General features: G+C 39.2%; 1 protein-coding gene across 3 annotated transcripts in view; it reads left to right on the top strand.

Moving 5' to 3' along the window:
- Positions 1–7,427, top strand: part of EFNA5 (ephrin A5) — a 207,287-nt gene extending 199,860 nt beyond the window's left edge. For all 3 annotated transcript variants that reach the window (XM_002188370.7, XM_072922516.1, XM_072922515.1), the window contains one exon: positions 3,312–7,427. In XM_002188370.7, coding sequence (XP_002188406.3) covers positions 3,312–3,433 — 122 coding nt within the window. In that variant the 3' untranslated portion in view covers positions 3,434–7,427. The remainder of the gene's footprint in view (positions 1–3,311) is intronic.
- Positions 7,428–19,231: the final 11,804 nt, after the last annotated feature.

Here is a 19,231-nt window from a genome sequence, read left to right as displayed (position 1 = left end):
GGGGGAAATAATAGCTTTAATGAGAGGGTTTGGTACCACAAAATTCCCACTCCTGATATCGATGAATATTAGTATTATTAATTGGGCCAGACACCATTAGATAATCAGTCACTCTGAGATATGCCAGCTGCTATCACATTTCTCTGTTGTTGGCCTGTTAGGGTTGTTGCTGCCTTGGTGTATCTTGTTGCATGTGTTCTGTGTACTAATTTACATGTCTCTGATGAGCATCTTCTGCTTCTGTGCTCTCCCCTAGCCTGCCACAGTCTTCTTCCACAGTAGACAGAAGAATCAGAAGGCAGGAGTGTCATGTTCAGCAGATTACTCACTATTGTCTTTCTTGTGAAAATCACTATGTGATTTTTGAACCCTTGTAATTTCACTGGTTTTGTTCAGAAATTTGTAGGGATCTACAGTGATTGCAGTTTCACAAGTGGTGGAAGTAATTGGCTCTATTCCTATTCCTCCCACTCTCTTTCTCCTTAATAATAAAAATGTCCTTAAAGAAAAATTGCAGCTGTGCATATCTGAAAGTTATACCTGAAGCATGTGATGTAAGGCTGTGTGATCTGAAAAATTCATGGCTGTCAAAATAATTTTTTCTGTATTGCTGGTACTCTCAGTGTTTAGTAGTGACCTTCTGGATTTTATTCAGGAATCTTTTTCTCTTCTTCAATTGTCTTCAATGCTTCAAATGAAGCAAACCCTTTTCCCCAAGCCTTAAAGGCTGTGCAGTTATGACTCTGCACCTCCAAGGAAAATAATATTTCTAAAGTCATTTTCATAACTGCAGATGAATCGTGTTCTAATATATGAGTGCAGAAACCTACCAACAACATTGAGAGAAATCCCAGATGATTTCTCAAAAGGAATCCCTTAATGTTACATGGAAATTAATTCTTCTGTGAAGAATGGCTTTATAAATGTGGCATCATAGAATGTCTCTGTATTTTTCATTTAAGAGAGGTTATCTTCTTATCTTAGCACTTTTTCATTGAGTTTTTCAGCAGTAGCCAGTGTTCCAGTTGTGGCAGTATCTGATAGTCAGTGAGAATGAGGATTTATTACTGCTATACATTAGCTCTGCCTTATTGTGTTTTAGTGCTGACTCACTGATGTAATTAGGCCAAAATTGTTGACATTCAGTGTTGCAAATTCAGACTTATTTGCAATTCTAGAGGTAGAAGGTAATAGACATCATTCTCCTCTGTAGTTTTTGTTCATCAGCAGTGAATAAATGTTTCTAAACTGGGGACAGCTAACTTTAAATATATGAAAGGAGGTAGAACTGGCAACACAGAGATATTTTCCCTGTAGTTTCTTAAATATGTTTTAATTGAGAAGCAAGCTTTTCTGAAGTACTCTATTGCCATTGCAGTGCCACCATAGTACAAGATATAACTCAGAAGTGAAATGTAAAAGAGCTTTTGGTATTGATGATTAGTGAAAGTAGCATTTTCAGAAGCCAGCATTCACTGATATTTTTAGATTCCTTTGGAATAATTCTGGAGGAAAAGACTAGGGCCTCATTTGGCCCCAGTATGCCTGGGAGGGTCTCCTTGCCATACGTGGTGCGGAGCTTCAACTTAAGCCATTCCAGCCAGACTTTCCAACTCATGCCACAGAATCAAAGAATGGGTAAGGTTGGAAGGGGCCACTGGAGGTCATCTAATCCAACCTCTGTACACAAGCAGGTCCCCTAGAGTATGGTACTAAGGGTTAGGTCCAAGATAGCTTTTGACTATCTCCAGTGAGGAAGACTCCATACCCTCTTTGGATACTCTGTTCCAATGAATAGTCACCCACACAGTGAAGAAGTTCCTCCTCTTCAGGTGTAACTTTCCGTGCATCAGTTTCTGTCCTTTGCCTCTTATGCTATTGCTTGGCACTACCAAGAAGAGATGTCTCTTTCTCATAAACATGAACATATTTACAGCTAATCAATGCTTGCTTTTCATACTTTTGCCTTGAGCAGCCTTATGTGATTACAGCATCAATTAGTGCTGGAAGAAAGTACATGTGATAAATTGCTAATTTGGTTACTGTGCACCTTGCTGTGTAACTGAGCTGCGGCTGAAGAGCCTATTAACCTAAATTATGCTAAGTGCTCTCCTGATTTTGTGCTAGGTGTCAAGGGTATGAAAGCTTGCCTGTGGCTAAAGCCAAGTAACATGAAAGGCTCCATGACAAAGCAGGATGGTGATCGCAGTATCCTGATTCCTGCTTCCCTTAGTGCCTCTGCTCAGGTCTCACCCAATGTAATCATGGCAGTGCAATTGTTTGAGATGAGAGCTGAGACAGATACATCACAGGCACATTGACATCTCTTATAAAATAGGGAGCTTACTTCATTAACTAGGTGAGATACTATGCTGGAAACTTTGGTTCTAAAATAAACTTACAAATACATTTTGAGGCCACTTCGTGCTTCCTAAAAAGTTTTGGCTTTTTCTTTTCATTTAGTAATGGAAAACAAGAGCTGATTTTCTTATGGCAAACCCCAGATTGATTGCTTTTTGAACAGCTAAATTAGATAGTTTTTGATATGGAGGATATTTGCTACCTTGTTTTCTTCTGCCACTAATGCATAAGCATGTTTTCCTAACTCAGCTGATTCTTTCTCCATTAGTTCTAGTAACATATATGTAAATCTCTATTTTGTGTACCATGAAAGGTAATGAGATTTTTCCAGATGGAGTATATATTCTATAAAATTAGTGACTGTCATGTTTTAGTCTTTAAAATTTTATTTGAAGAAAGAAGGAATGATTTACATCTCCTGTTCACCCCTAGATGCAACATACTTTAGTGGAAATTTTGTGCATGGAAGTGGGGATCTATGCTTGGACTTACAGGCTGTCATTTCAAATTCAGGAGCCAAAATCAAAACCAAATAAGGGAACTAACTGCAAAATTAATTCTGGGCCTGTGCAACACTTTTGAAAACCAGGTGTTTTTATTTAGCTGCCTCCCAATTGACGATGCTAATCCTAAATAGATTACATAGATCCTAAGCAAGAACCACAGTGTTTTACTGAAGAGGAACCTTTCATTCCTAAATCTGCTGAAATCTGACTTACTTTCTGTTCCTCTGGTCTTCAGTGGGAGGGAGTTTTGCCAGTAAGAAATGGAGGACTTGGCCCCAAGTTGGTTACATAATGAGGTATTACACGCTTGTGAAAGTCAATGACAGCACAAGGTTCATTGCCCTATTTCATAAAGGCACTGAAATCTATTTAGAGTTGTCAGCTCAGTGAGAGTTTATTAAGGATGCAAAATCTCATTGGAATGTATGCTTTCTGTTTGAACAGATGATACCGTACATGAGTCAGCCGAGCCATCCCGTGGTGAGAACGCGGCACAGACACCAAGGATACCCAGCCAGCTTTTGGCAACTCTATTGTTCCTCCTGGCAATGCTTTTGATATTATAGCACAGTATGCTCCGGCAACCTGTCACAGAAAATACCAGGGTCTTGGAACATCAAAGATCCACCTAACTGCTCATCCCAGGAAAGGGACTGTATTGTTTTTGCAGATGTCAAATTGTTATTTTTCCTTTTTCTTCTCCCTTTTAGCCTGAACTCAGCAAAAATTTGAAGGGGATAACTAGCTTCAGCACCCACCCCTACCTACCCTGTGACTTTCTTAACCCCTCCATATAAATAAAAGGACTCCAAATGAAAATGCCAAACTATAATAGTGACACTAGTGATTCTTATTTTCTTCTGCATTCTCCTTTAAGAAATCACCTCTGTTAGCTCACTGTGTCATCTGTATGTGGACATGAAAGTGTAGTGGCAGATGCGGTCAGTGAGGGGTAAGGAAAATGAATGAAAACCTGGGAGAGTCTGTCTCTGTGACACAATATTTATGCCTTCTCATTCAGCACTGTAAGATGGTCATGCAAGGCATTGTCAGGACTGGAGGGGAGATATTAAGAAATAGACATAACACCATTTCCTCCAGAAGTTTCTTACTGAACAGGCTTCTGAAAGGGGAAGATGATGTTTCTTATGGGACTCTTGAAACATCTTTGACAGTAAAATTTTGCTCACAAATAAAAATGCTTTCTTTGGTGAGAGGAAGAAGTTAGCACACAGCAGGCAAGGTCAGATTTAGGAAACTTCACTGGGGGTGTGAGTGCCTCTGTTATTTCGTTTTAAGGGGATAATGCACACCGGCTTATTTTATTTTAAAACAAATCACCGTGGTGCTAAAATTTTTTTCTTGAAATGCAGAGGCACTTTTGAGAATAAAGTGACCTTCCCCAGCGCTGACTTATTAGCTAAATAGCCTTGGATGCTGCTCTGGGTATTAATACATGCTAAAAGAGGACATTGGTGGCCAGAGGAAACATGTTTGGGACACAGGATCTCCAGTGTTCATTGATTTGTCTCTCCTGTAAGTTCCTCAATCATGGGAATAAATCACATGTAGAAGAAGCCAGGGCAGTCTAATAGCATTGCTTGGTGGGGGAAAAGAAAAGAAGTGTGGAATATTAATTCAATGTTGATTTTTTTATCTTTTCCCCTTCCAGCATAGTCCGAAGAATAGAGGAAACGTGTTTATCAGCTGGAGATAAACTAGATGGGCTCCCAAAGACTTAACAAAATATTTTTTTAAAAATCCACTAGAATAGAAAATACATTATTTAGATATACTTTATGCTGAGAGTGAGTATATATGCTTGTCCTATTTAAATGTGAGAGAAGCGGAAACCCTTGATGCAATTAAGAAATGGGACTGTCTTGTTTGATGGAATTAGGAGTGACCCTGTTTAAGGAATCTGAGTCTTGGCTAACAAAACTTGAAAAAGTAATTTGCCAGGAAGTGCAAGCCTTGGGGTATTTTTTGGCTAGGCTGCCATGAAATTCAGACTGCTAAGCATAATCAGTGAAATTTCAGACCCAGACTGAAGCAGAGCTTTTCTGGCAAAAAATATGGTAATTAAGTTAAAGGTGAAACAAAGCATGGAGCATATTCAAGAAAAACAAGATTTTTCTATATTAGTTATGAAGAAAAATTCTGCCGTAACAAAATTGAGTGATGCCATTAGTGGACATAACTTCATAGACTTTATATTTTTAAATTAAGAAGAACCTTCCAGAAGTTGGGGCAGGAGAGGGGAAAATAAACTTGATATGTAAAGGGAGGTTTCATGCATGCTGAGCTATGACCTGGGCTTGCCTGATATCATATATGTTCATGAATACAGGACCTATACTTACAGGAGAAATGCAGGAAGTTTGCTCTAGTGGGAAATGCACGGAACAAAGATACAGTGAGGGAAGTCATCATCTCATTACAGGCTGTATGGTACTTTGCTCTCTTTAAGGTGTATATACTTGATACACACACTAATACTTTCTGTAGGTAGAAATTAAAAAGCTTTGGATGAGGTGAGCTTAATCAGAATGCACCGCATCAAATGGATTATTAACCAGAGTACAGATAATATTGCATGACGTGTAACAATGTTAAAATGATTTACAGTGATTGCAGGCAGTCATACAAGTTGTACAAATTTGATGTAGAAATGGTGACATTTGTCATCCTTTTTCTCTGAATGATGTTGAAGATGTCCATTTTCCCACAGCAAAGCATTGTCACTGGCGTTACACCTGGTGAAACTCACCCCAGAGCCTTGCTGTGTACGTGCGGGACAACACAAGTGATGATCCCCGGGCTGCCCAGCATGGCTGGGAGCAGCATTCCAGGCCCTGCCAGTTTCATGCTTGATGGCATTAGGCAATCCCAGTCATACCAAGTACATAAATGTTGGTGGGTTTTGTGTTGTGTTGCAAACCTCTGGATGCTTTAAATGCAGATGTTGCTGAAAATTAAGGAGTTTGTTGCTCCCTTACCCTTCATCTACCCCTGCTCAAGTCTGAGGTACTGATTCTCCCTAGCCTTAGTGGGTTACTTACACCCGTGACCTGCACTCCTGTCTGCCAAGGGCATTGCAACCTGAAACAGGCAAAATAGGGATCAGTCAGTTTAGTGGATACTGTGTATCCTTCAATAGAAAAGGTAACATTTCGTGTCAGTTTAGAATATTGTTTTGTACTGTACTTACCTGGGTGGCGAAGGAAAGATAAGTAAAACTTAAAGCTATGTTCTTTAAATTCTGTATTATTAGCAACCTCTGTTGTATATAGTGTTTGATAATAAAGTATTAATTTGATTCTTATGTCTTTTGTAAGTGAGAACAATAGACTTTCAGGATATTAAAATCATGTGTTGATTACAAGACAGAGCTTTGAAGCATCAAGTGTGATCATGGCTGAGAACTGAGAGACAAGTGGCCATGACACTGCAGCATACAGGATTCATCTTTGAAAATTGTTCATCTGTTGCAAGACTTCACAATGTCAAGACCTGGAACAACATGACTTTTGATGATCAATGTTTTGTCCTCCGTGTTTAAAGGTCTTATGTTGGAGCCCTGTGGTTTCTGTGTTAGTTTTGTTCTTTTGTATCATGTTTGTTTCTAAAAAGGCTTTGGGGATATAACAGCTTTTCTGTTATTTTGTTTGTTTGTTTCTTTTTTTTTTTTTCCTCCTGTTTTCCTTCTGGATTAGTTCACATGAATAATTTTTTCCAGAAGGGATCTTGCCAGTGTCATGTGCGATATATGTATGTACTTGGTTCCAAAAGAACTAGAAACAAACTTGGGAAGTACTGAGAGTAGTTGAGTAGATTGTTTCCTTTCTTCTATAATTGTGGAAGGAAAATGGTTGTATTTGTACCTGTTGTTTCCCACCCCTAGCCCTCAAAACTGAACTTAATCCATTGCCTTATGGGTGCAATGGTTCAGTCACTTTCAGAGGTTTAGAGTATTAACTCTTCCCGTCTTTTCATTACACTTGGATTTTGTGATCACCAGTTTTAATGTACAACCCTCCACACTTCTCTTCCCTCTTCCTGCCCTGCCTCCTCTCCCACCCTCCTCCTTTTTTAATTTGGAGCTGTGAATGGGCAGATCTGTTTCTGGTCTGGCATCACTGAGTTTTTCCCATGCATTCGCCCTCGAGCTTCTCAGATGTGAGACAAATCTCCCTACAATAGGCTTGCTGCCATTGTCTGTACAGTTTAATAGATGCTGGCATGTTGGAGGTTACCCATGAGTCTGCGAAATCCGCTTACCATGCTTACTCTTGACACCCCATTGAAGACACTCATTGTGTATGCATCTGGGTATGAAAGTCCAGCTCAGTGTGGTCCTGTGCTTGTACTGCCCTGCTTTGCAGTTTCTTTGCACTTATTCATTGAGTGCTGTTTTTGAAATGCTTACATTATATAAACTTAAAAGAAAATGTTTAAAAAAACCCCACCCAAACGCCCTGCCCCATGAGATCTGTATTTGTATATACACGTGTCCGTACAATTATACTTAAATAAAATTAAAGATTTTCATCATTTTAATTGGTTCTTTTAGACTATATTTTGTTTCATTAACTGCATTTTCATTTTGTACCTACCTTACCCAGAGACATAGAATGGTTGGGGTTGGAAGGGACCTTCAAAGGTCTTCTAGTCCAATGCCAAGATATCTAGGGATATCTTCCACTAGATCACGTTCTGCAGAGCCCCATCCAAACTTGAGTGTTTCCAGGGACGGGACAGGCAATGAGAGGAGTATGAATGGGAATGGATGAAAAATTTACATTACAGGCACAACAACTGAGTACCTGCAGCTGCAACTACCAGTGCCCTGGCAGATCTCTACTCTTCACCCTTTTTAATGTGTTTAAAGCTCTTCCAAATACTTAAGGGGGTAAGGAGCTGTATCAGCCGAGTGCTGGTGCATTGCATCATCACTTTGCCCTGCTCCGGGCCTTGTAAGTGATCTTCCTCCCCTGGATAACAAGTGGTTGTAAGGTGCAACTCTTACTTCTTGAAGAGCAGAGCCAGCCCCAGAGTTGTGCAAATAGGGCAGGTCCCCCTCTTCCCAGGATGTCTCTCAGCCTGGCAAAGAGATGGGGTTGGAAGTGGCTTTGAAATATTCGCCATATCTTTCTTTATCAAAAAGGCTCAGAGCAGCCAAGCCTAATGAATGGGAGAATGAATGCATTAGGTGACCTTATCATGGAACCAAGGTTTCCTCCTGAAGGGAAGGGGTAGAAAAGTGGAAGTTTGAGGAACTGGATGGCTTTCTCCTCCTTCCTTCCACCCTGTCCCCAGAGGCTGATACAGTAGTGCCTCTCAAAAAGTACAGGACTGCATTGGTGTTGACTTGTGTTTAGGTCTGAAATAGTTGTCTTTGGCAGTGTCTGCTCACTACTCATATGATAGATTGAACCTGAGAATTTAAGTCATAAAAGGTGGGGAGCACATACCAAAACCTGTTGTACATGCACTGTGCATTCAAAACTGCTGTAATTACACTGTGTTAGCATTCGACTCACAGAAAGCTTTTTATTATATTTAATTAGTGGACAGGGTAGCAAATACTAATTATAACTTACACTAACCTTCTTTTAAAATGAGAAGTGACAGCTTGGTGAGAAGAAAAGTGTGTCTGTGTATTTGATACAAAGAATTGACGCACCATTTTTTTTCTCTGGAGTTGTGATGTTACAACCAGGAGAGGGTTATAAATGACATATGTTCAGTATGTTTTAACATAATACCCATGTCCAGAAAATATCCTGCAGTCTGACACACTTAATAGCCTTTGCTCAGAAGACACTCTGCATTTGCTGAGAATGGTATTTGATTTCACTTTTCTGCATTAGTGTGCACAATGGGCCTTTGTACTCCCTCATCTTCCCTTCTGCAGAATATTTCTTCTCACAGAGTTCCTCTGAGGGCATTCTTAGGAATATTCAGGCATGCATCATACTGCTATAATATGGTTCTGTGCCAAAGTGTTTTTATTCATTTAGAACAAAGTTTTGATTTATACAGGTTAGAGATGTGGTAATCAGCTGGGATGGTTAAATTGTTTACAGGCTTTAACAGAACAGAAATCAAAAGTACCTCCTTCCTTAAAACTCTTATTTTTGTTAGCATTTGCCTTTACTGGAAAGTTTAGTTGAAAGCCTGAATCAGCTTTATATGGCAGGTGTATGCATAAAGAACCCAAATCAACACTGAGTCTTCACGTTAATGCTGCAGTGCAGACAGCTCTTATATATGGCTACTTGTGTTTGCTTTCAACACATTTGATTTACTTCTGCTAATCAAACAACGTGAAATATCACCAATTTGAATTTTTGTTGAAATTTACCATTAGACCACAGAGAATCTTTTAAAGCAAAGTCTTTCTTGGAGGAAAAAGTAAACTCTAAGAAAAATTCAAAAATAAGAGATACTACAAATATTTTTGTGCTAAGTAGGTTTTCTGTTGGTTCCCTCCCCCCAGATAAATCTGTTAGCTGACTAATTCTGTCAGTCATATTTCATTTGGAAAAATTCAAACCACAAGATAACTATTGCAGCCACCAGCACATCTTGAAACACTCATTTTTCCTATTATGGTTCTTCAAGCAAGTTCTCATGTCATTTGATTACACAAGGAGGAGTATAAATATGAGAAATTGCAGGGTGGTAAGCTAGATGTGTGTTTGCAGAGAAGGAAGAAGAATTTTCTATTTTCGTAGCACGTTGTGAATGCATACAATGCATTTGAGATCAAGAGTACAGAGTGATTTCTAGATTCCTCTACACCTTGTAATGTAGCTGAAGGATGGAAGGTACCTCCTGCTGTATGTACAATCTCAAGTGTCACAGTTCTTGGACACAATCTCTCAGTTCTGTGTTCAAAGCGTGCTCTCCCTAAGTGCTATTTTGTGGGACTTGCCCACTTACCAGTGTATACTTTCCAATACTTTTCCAATGCTAATTTTAGCATTTAAACATATCTATCCACAGTCAAAACGCTGTTGAGAATACTGAAGTTTTTGTCTGGATGGTATTTGTAAAAGGAAAGGTCAAGTAAATGAAAAAGATACAGAAGGAGTAAGTATCCCTCTGATCCTTGTTCTGCTGAGAACCAGTTGTGATCATGTACCCTTAAATCAGGGTATCTCAACTTTTTGCTTGACTAATCGCTGACCACTAGTCCAAGAAGTTTATGAGGCTCTGCTTTTTTATCTCCTCGCTTTACCTATAGCTGAACAAAACAATAAGTTTAGAAGCTGAACACGGCAGAAGGAAAGCATTTTGAGGCCTAACGTAGCAACCCTGATGAGACACTGAAGCCTCAACCCATTTACACTTGGGTATTGGGAATAAGGGGAGTGTTACATATTGCAGATGACAAGCTGTGGTCCAGCAGCAACTATCCATGTCTGAGGAGGGTCAGAAGAATCAAGCCCTTGGCTGGGTGTGAATGCTTCATTGGAAACTTGGCATGCTGTACATTATATAGCCCTGCGTGTATCCCAATTCCTCTGTTCACTACAATGAGGGTGGAGAAGGGGTGGGGAGGAAAGAGCACATTCAGTCACAGATGGTTGAGCAGCAGTGGGAAGTATACAGCAGACTTTAAGCCCAGAAGTAGTTACTGGTGTAAATTGCCTGTGAGTAGACTTGCTTGTTTGTGGAAATTCGTAAAAACATGAAATAGAAAACCTGGTAAGTTTGATTGTGATTGTGTTCTCTGGTCTGTGCTTGCAGAAATCAAAGAAAGATTTCCCATTGACTCAGGCCTACATTGCTCAGTTTTGAAAACTCACTAGCATTTAAAAATACACACCTCACTGTGCTATTCTAAAACAGGAATAACTTGGGAGTCTTGCACTCTGCAAGGCTTTTCCTGGAGCTGCTGCACTTAGGGCTGACAGCTCAGGATTTTGATGAACCAGGCCCTTGGGAGAGGTCTTCTTCAGCTGCTGAGTACTCTGTATAGCAGATGTTTTAATGGTAGGTTTTAGAATTTGTTTTGGGAGGAAATTTTTGTTTTATCTCTGCCATCAAAAAGATCTTGAAGCTGGAGCATGTGAAGAGTGTAGATATAGTGACTTTCACAGGGTGGAGTACAGCTACATTTTGATTTTACACAGCTGCAGGGAGAAGAATGGCAGTTCTCCCTTAAGAAAGGATTGAACAAGAGTGTGGATCATGCACAATGTTAATGGTTAGACTTTAAATGTGAGGCAAAGACCCGATAAACCCATGCTTATCATGATTTCTACTTTAGTTTTACAATATCCTAGTTCTTGCACATAATTGCATTACAAAAGACCTTGCCTTTCCCCTTGGCACAGAAGCCAAAGCAAGTGTGCATATCATCCTTCCTGGTGAATTCTTGCCCCTTTTGTGGTTGTTTATTTAATTAGTTATTCTGCATTTATTTACAGGTGAAAAGAAAAGGAAAAACTCATGTATACTTCCTATGCTCTGGTCTCATTAGCCAGATTTCCTCCAAACTCTTGTACTCTAGAGAAGTTTTGCCAAGTAACTAAATGAAATGCACATGGCATGAATATTTATACTGCTTTAATGATCAGATTTTTGCATCCATGAATAATAAAGGTTTTAAGAAGAACAAATAACTAGATTGGCACAAAACAGTGAAGTGGTTAATATAGAAACCTCTCTGTTGCAGGATTCCCCTGAGAGCAGCAGACTGAGCAGTCTTACTCCCCTTCCTCTTTCTCTAGCCCCAAAATTAGTCTGATGGGACATGCAGATCCTCCAGATAGCTTTGCAGAAAGCAGGTATTTTATCTACAACTGGTTCTATAGCCATTTCTTTCATGCTTGCTTTGAGGAAGTTCAAGGCTTTTGACTAAAAAAAGGACCTTCAACATTTGAACAAGATTTTTGTCCACATTTGCATTTGAATCTGAAGCTGCTACTTTGCTTTGTCTTTTCAGCAGCAAGTGGCTGACAAGTGTTTGCATGATTCAGAAGTTTGGGGGCTGCAAATCAAAACAGCACAGTTTTCATGGGCTGAAGTAGGAAAGAGTAATCCTCTCAACTCTCTCTGCCAGCTCAGTGATGCTGAAGGGCAATGCTTTAAGTTCTGTCTTTGGTGAGAAACAGGGAAGCTGCAAGGTTCTGAAGACCACAGACCTCATTTTACTGGCCTGTATCTGCAGCTGCTAAAAGCCTCATTTCTTCAGTTTTAAAGTGATATGTTCAAAGTTCATGACAGCATTGTTCTCTGAGCTTTTTACCCTTTGATGCTTTTTAGAGCAAGGATTTATTGCATGTTTACTATACCCTGGTGTGCTGGACGGGTGGGAGCAGGTGTCAGGTAATGCATGTGTAGATAAGCAACGTCAAAACAGCAAGCTTCCACACTCACCCTTTCTCTCTCAGCTCCTCCCTGTGCTGTGCTGTTGACTTTTTGCCTTGCTGCCATCCCAGATCAATGCAGGTGTTGCTGGGGATCCAAGGTAAATACTCTGCATTTTGTATATTTGCCACTTAAAAAGATACCAAAACCCATTTACCTGAATTTTGATCAATTCCTTCAAGGATGATATTCAGGGCTGATAGTCAAGGTTGCCTGCCACATTTTGCTACACATCTTGTGAAGATGGCTCAAACTGGGCCACTGATGGCAACCTTGCCCTCAGAGTAGGAGCTAAAGGGGTCTTTGGGTAAGAACTGGCCTGGAAATCTGCCTAGGGCTAGGTACTGCAGCTTAGATGAGTCAAGCAGATGACATCACAGATATCTGAGGGAAAAAAAAAGAAAGATATCTGCTTTTCTTAAAAGAAGGAAATAAAATTTAAAGCAAAACAGTCATCTGAAGTCACAGATGAGTGTTTTCAGAAATGTTAACTTAATTTTATTGATTTACTGGATGAACAATCAGGGAAATAAAAGAAGATTTTAATCTTAAATGCAGATTAAAATAAATAACCATATTGCCATCTTCTGCATGTATGGATTTATTTGGTGTTACACCCAGCATACTGAAAATAAAAAATCCTTCAGATTTTAAACTGTTTTTAAAGTATTTTCAAAACTTCCATCAAGGGAAGTTAAGAAACTTGCTATGAACAAGCAGATCCTTTTTTTCTGTGTGCTTATACATGACACACAACCAGTGCCATGAAGCAAGTTATCATTGAGAGTATTATCTGGATGTCTTGTCACTGCTCTTGTCAACTGTTTGCTCTTTTTCATCCTTTCAGTGAAAACTTATCCCAGAAGCCACCATGGAAGCTATTTACCCTATTTCAAACATAATTAAAACAAGAAAATTGCAAAGGAGTAAATTAAAATCTCAGGTACTACCCTAGTTTCAGGTCTCTTAGGCAACAGTCTTAAAGTGGGGTTTAATACACTAAAGAATAATAAACCTAATAAATCTTCTGTTTTGAGATGTAGTGCTGTTTGCTACCAGCTTCTGCTTCAGAAGGCTGAGTACTTTACCAGGTATCTGTATTTCCTCTCTTCTGAATAAAACCTGAAGTCTGAAGAAGTTACTGTGGGCAAGACTAGAATGAAAATACACATCTCTGCCATGTGAAGTGCCTGTTTTATTTGCAGGAGCAGGGACATGTATAACCCACGGCAAGTCTTCATAATATATATCCCAGCACTAAATCTGTGATTGAGGAATTGTAAAATTATGGTTTTGATAATAGAAAAAGAAAATACATGCAGACTTGCACTATAGTTGGGTGGGATAGGGCTGGGGGAGATGGGAAGTGAAGGAATGTCCTAATTGGACATCCTACAGAGAAATGAAAAAAGAGAACTATTCTTGTGGTGGACCATCAGGGCACAGAGGTTCCCAAGAAGAATCATCTGAAGGAGGAAGAAAACACACAGCGACTCATTGGGCAAGCAGTTTCCATTTGGAAAAATTAGGCAAGAAACATTAGCATGCCAGATTTGGGAGCTGTTTATATCAACACAGCACACTGCTTATTGCATATACAGAATGAGTGATACCAAGTCTGGAAACTATCATGCCTCATCTAACCTCAGAGTATTCACTGTTTGACAAAAAAGGCAAGAGAAAAACAATGCAAGTGTTTGAAATCTAGCAATAAATAGACAGGAACCTTCTGAACTGCTTACCTGGGGCTATGCTGTGATCCCTGGCTTTTAACTTCTCATGTGTCTTCAACTAAATTAGGAGAGAAAGTAGTGTAGCCAATAGAAATTCTGTCTAGAAGGCATGCTGGAAAGAATGAAATTTAAGCACTGTATCATCAAACAAAGTGTGTCTTGTAAACAGCCCAAGTCCAGCTACTAACAAATACACCCCACTGTGCTGTATGTACCCAGCTGTGTGATTTGCTTGTTTATTTTCAAGGAATTGTTAATTCTACTAGTAAGAGGTAAAATAGAAACTTACAAAATTTGAAATGGGCAGAATTTGAATACTTTGAAATATAGTTATTGAATGGACTGAGAGCAAGAATAGGTAGGAAACCACAGCAGAATAAAGGAAATACATTCTTTATTCCTTGTGAGCCAGTGTAGTCTCCCCTTTTGCCCAGCTCCTGCAGCCAGGCACTTAGTAAACAAGCTTGAGATAATTCCTGTCAGTAACTTCATGCTGCAGGAGAGGTGGCCAGAAGAGATCCTCTGACAAACTTGTATGGGCAGGGCATGAGGTGTGGATACAAACATGTTTGAAAAGCCTTTGCACAAGCAAAGCTCATATAATAGACTGTTTTTAATGCAGGAAGGAGACTTTGGCTGTACATATTTATCAGATGGAGTGCTGCAGGCTCTCAGGAACTCTAAACACACTGTGCCAAAACTGGCTAGTGATCATAGGAAAGAGAGTCCATTTTGCCGAGAAAAGTCGACTCTAACAGGATGAAGGCCCACTGGGGATGTGCAGGTGAAGACAGAGGCAATAGCCATTTCATGGACTGTCAAGTTTCCAGTTCATCCCAATCTGAGGTTTTTCCATATGAAGTCGGCCTGGCACTCCATACAGATACAGGGAGACAGGAAAACCCCCTAAGACAAACATATTTTAACTTTATTATCAGAGATTGGCATTGTTCCCTGCCTGGTTCCCAAAAAGATTTTAACATACTAATTTTCTGCTTCTTCCCCTTTCCCCACCCAGCCTGTTTCTTTGAAACCCTTGATGCATTGTAATTAGCTTTGCTTTGGCCACATTTTTGTGATGACGTAGGAAGGATGAAGGATTTTGTCTAATTAGTAGATATCCCCCAAATCAGAGAACTCTCCTTGTAAGACGTATGTTATGTGAGTAGAGGACAGTCACAGCCAGAAAAGGTCTGTGACAAATAGCGTTGTCTCTTTAAATGGCTCCTAGGCACTGTATCTTGCCAATCCAAAGATCTGGGTTGTTTTTTTTTTTCTTAACCAGAATACATTGACCTCTCACTGAATTTGTTTACTCAGTGTGATTTCCATCAGATGGACAGCGACCTTGTTTTCTTCTTCAAGCCTTTTCTTTAACTGTTGTTCCAAACTTAATTCTGTGCTGTCACATCACATGCAGCTTTTGCCGGCCCCATATGCTAAGAAACACAGCTGGGAGGCTAAAAGCACTTGTGATGCCTCACAATCAAAAAAACACTCATAATAAATCTCTCTAAATATCCTGCCAAATGTCATCTCTGTAAATCTCACTGTCTAACATCAGCAAAGGGAGCAGACACCAGAAGCTCAGTGTGCAGAAGAAGTAGCAATCACCAGTTACCCACCTGAAGCAAACAAGTAACTCAGAGTGCTTTGCAGATCTTTTTTTAGTGCTTTTCCCACTTTTTTTACATGGCAATATAAATCCTTTGCCATGGTTGTAGAACTTAAAACTTGGAATAACAGGAATGGCTGGAAGGCATAAAAAATTAACTAAGAGTTTGAAACACATGATATAATTCTACACTCTGTAGGCAGTCATATTGGGCTGTTTTAAAATTAGCTGCAATTTGCATAACATATTTTACTATTATAATTCAATGTCTTTATTTATAGCCATGTCATAACAATGTAGGGTTTTCTCTTTATTTTTCCCTTCAGCTGGAGTTTATGTGTATGAAAACTGAGTCTAAGTCATGCACTGTTTGTTTCAAAAACGTGAACCAGATGAAGAGACACTGGGATGTCCCAAGTTTAGAACACTGTTTGATATGATAATTCCAGACCCCAAGAATTAGTGTCACCAACTCTTTTTTTTTGCCTCTTAACTAAACAAAGCAAACCTTTTGGAGTAGACTGATAGTTTGAAATAGCCAATTATGTGCACACACTCCAGTTCTAAATTAAGGCTGGCCAAAAATCTGTTCAAACAACATGACACTTTTGTTTTTTTACATATTCATGCAGAAGCAAAGAAGGCAGTGAATGCTAATGTCCTTCAGAAACAGTCAGCTACAAGGCCTGAAAATCACTACATGAACATATTGCTGCAACAGAACAAACAGAAGAAAAGGTCATTTCACTGCATTTTTTATTTTGGGAGGATTTAAGCTCTCCCAGCACAGATACATCTTTGCTTTTCAGGAGAATTGCTACTTAACAACACTTCTGAACCTCACATCCACCAGAGATGGCTGGACAGCAAATGCTGGAAAATTCTCAGAGGCCATGTGTGTGAAGGCTTCAAACACCAAAAGCTGTACCAGAGACAATATCTCAGTCTGTCAGGATTTGATGCATAAGCATATTGTAGTGAGACAGATAAAAATAGTTTCTGATTTATTTGTATAAAAATTTTACTTTGTCCAGCATCAACGCAGCTATAAATATGTGTTTCAAACAAATGTATTTGTTAGCAAATCTGTAGCTTGGTTCTTCATCACTCTTCTGTCTGATTACAAAAAAACCAAAAGGTATCCCAAAACCAATTGAACAAAAAAAGCTATGAAAATGTTTCGAAGAAATTTTTGATGTGTCTCTTCTCCATTTTTCTGAGAAGTAAAGTTGAGAAAACGTTAGTGGCACAAATGGGAAGCTGGCAGGTTGATCTACCCAATGTCAAGAGTAGATGTCAGATGACTGCATCCTATAAGAGCAGCAAGTCTTTCAGACTGTGTCTGATAAACACAGACCTTGGGTCTCTCATCCTTTGTTCACCGTCATCTCAATCAGTCACAGGACAGAGAGGGAATACAGCATGAAAGCAGACAGAACAGCAGAGAGAAACAGGGAGGGTGTACATATTTTGTCAGGTTTGAATTTCAGCATCTGACCAACTCTGATTCCTTGGATTTAGTCACATGATATAATACTGGGCTCTGTGTCATCAGGCTGAATGGGCTAGGGCAGCAAAACAAAAAAATTATGTGAACAAACCTTCCCAGTGTCTTGGTAGCCCTGTACGTTAGACACACTGTGCCCATACAGACATACTAGTGCCTAAAACTGTCCTGGTCACAGCTATGTCCTTATGCTCTATTTCTATGAAGAAATGTTCTTTGTTTTCTACAGTCTTTTTTATTGGAAAAAGCTAGTGTTGTTCTGGCAGAAAAGCCTTTGGAAATGAGATTAACAAGGTTGCCTGCACGTCATTAAACTGCTGTGTTAAGTGATTATTTACATGTACTAAGATATATATATATATTTGTGGAAGTAGTCAACTAGAGAAGGAAATAGCCACCTCTACTTCCTGTTTCAGTGCTATTTTCTTAGCTAATGAGGTATGTGGGAAGAGAAATTAAGTAATTTCTAATGTAAAATTGAAATATTGAGCCAAAGTCTGTCCTTTCTTCCTTCTTCCCTTCCTCCCTTCCTCCCTTCCATCCCTCCCTCCCTCTTGGTAAGATGTAAGATCATCTCCATAATGTAGTTAACTTTATCACATTTTAGTTCTGCAGTTATTTGTTGTTTCTAAAAATCATGTGCTCCTGAGTAACTGTCACTCAAAATGTTTTCCTTCGTATTTGCCTGTTTTTATTTTCCAGATTCACGGCTATGTCTTCAGATATTTAAAATAGTGAGTTCTTATTGGTCTTTGTGATTCATTTTGAATTTTTATGTCTTCCTGTTTTTTGAAATTTGCTTCAGAAGTAGAATGAAGCTGTCAAAAGAAAGACAATACTAAGTACATACTAAACAATGCATATCTGTCAAGGTTATGAAAATCATCTGAGTCAAGTTTAGTTGCTACGAAGCTCAAAAGATGATGCTTTACAGATAGGCGAGATGGCGATCAGAAGTAAAGAAGTTATAGAAATTAGAAAAAATTAATATCTCAAGGCTTTGGAACATGCAGAATTGCCGTAGTACTTTTTTCGGCTGCAGCATGTCTATCTTGAAGCAGTTAAGAGTGAGAAAAAGACTAATGGACTAAACAGGAAAGAAAAGTTATGACAAATTGAATGTGAGGAAGTGAAGAAAGATGTCAGTTTCTTAAGAGCAACATATAAGGAGCTGTAAATTAGGAGAGAGTCACTTAACAAGCTAAGAGGAAACTGACTACAGAATAGTTTCATGAAGGAAGATGCCCCAGTGGAGTAGGCTCCAAGGACAGGCTGCCAACCCCAAAATATTTTAAAAACTTAACTCTTTTTGGAGAGGGTATTCTCTGTCTCTCACAACAGCCTGACCTTGTTAGGCATCTTGGTCATAAAGCTAACAACTTTGTTTTAACTGTCTGGGATCAGTCTAACAAGATTTACAGAAAGGCAGTTGTAACCCAGATGCAAGAAAGAAGGGCCCAATGCGTCATGATGGAATGGTGTTATGTGCCTTGGCAAGTGACTTGGGTGAAGAGTGACCAAAACCCATTTACTCCCATGCATTTATATTTTACATATGTATGAAGAAAGAGTACACCAAGAAAGACATTATTATTATTATTATTATTATTATTATAACAAGTTACAAGGGAAAAAACCTTACTTGAAGTGAGTAGTTCCCATATTCCTGTGATTTCACTTTGCCCAGTAATAAATCCTTTCTATGATTTGTATCTCTAGGTAAGGCTCAAGGCTGATGGCTCATTAGCTATCTGTTTACAGTCTTTTTGCCATCAAATTTTAACAGGTTCCATCGGGTGATTCAGCTGTGAGTTGTGCTGTGCTCAGGAATTGCCAACATCCAAATGAAGTGATTTCAGTTCAAGAAGTATGCTCTGCTCTGCTCTGTGCAATGCCCTCAGCAAAGTGCTTCACCATCCCAACCATCTTTAGTCTTAGAATAAAGATTTTTTAAATAATAATAATAATAATGTCCTTATAGCAACTACTGGGTTAATTTAAATGAAAGGGTGTACATGTGAAGACCAAGGGCATTTAGTTCTAGGAGGAGTGCCAGCTGAGTGATGCTAATTGAATGGGCTCCAAGGCCCTGACTCAGTTCCCATCCCTTAGACGTCTGGTGCCA

Source organism: Taeniopygia guttata, chromosome Z, assembly GCF_048771995.1.
Source record: "Taeniopygia guttata chromosome Z, bTaeGut7.mat, whole genome shotgun sequence".
Classification (NCBI taxonomy): Eukaryota; Metazoa; Chordata; class Aves; order Passeriformes; family Estrildidae; genus Taeniopygia; species Taeniopygia guttata.
Note: the sequence above shows the minus strand (reverse complement) of the source record. Positions and strands in the feature narration are given on the sequence as shown.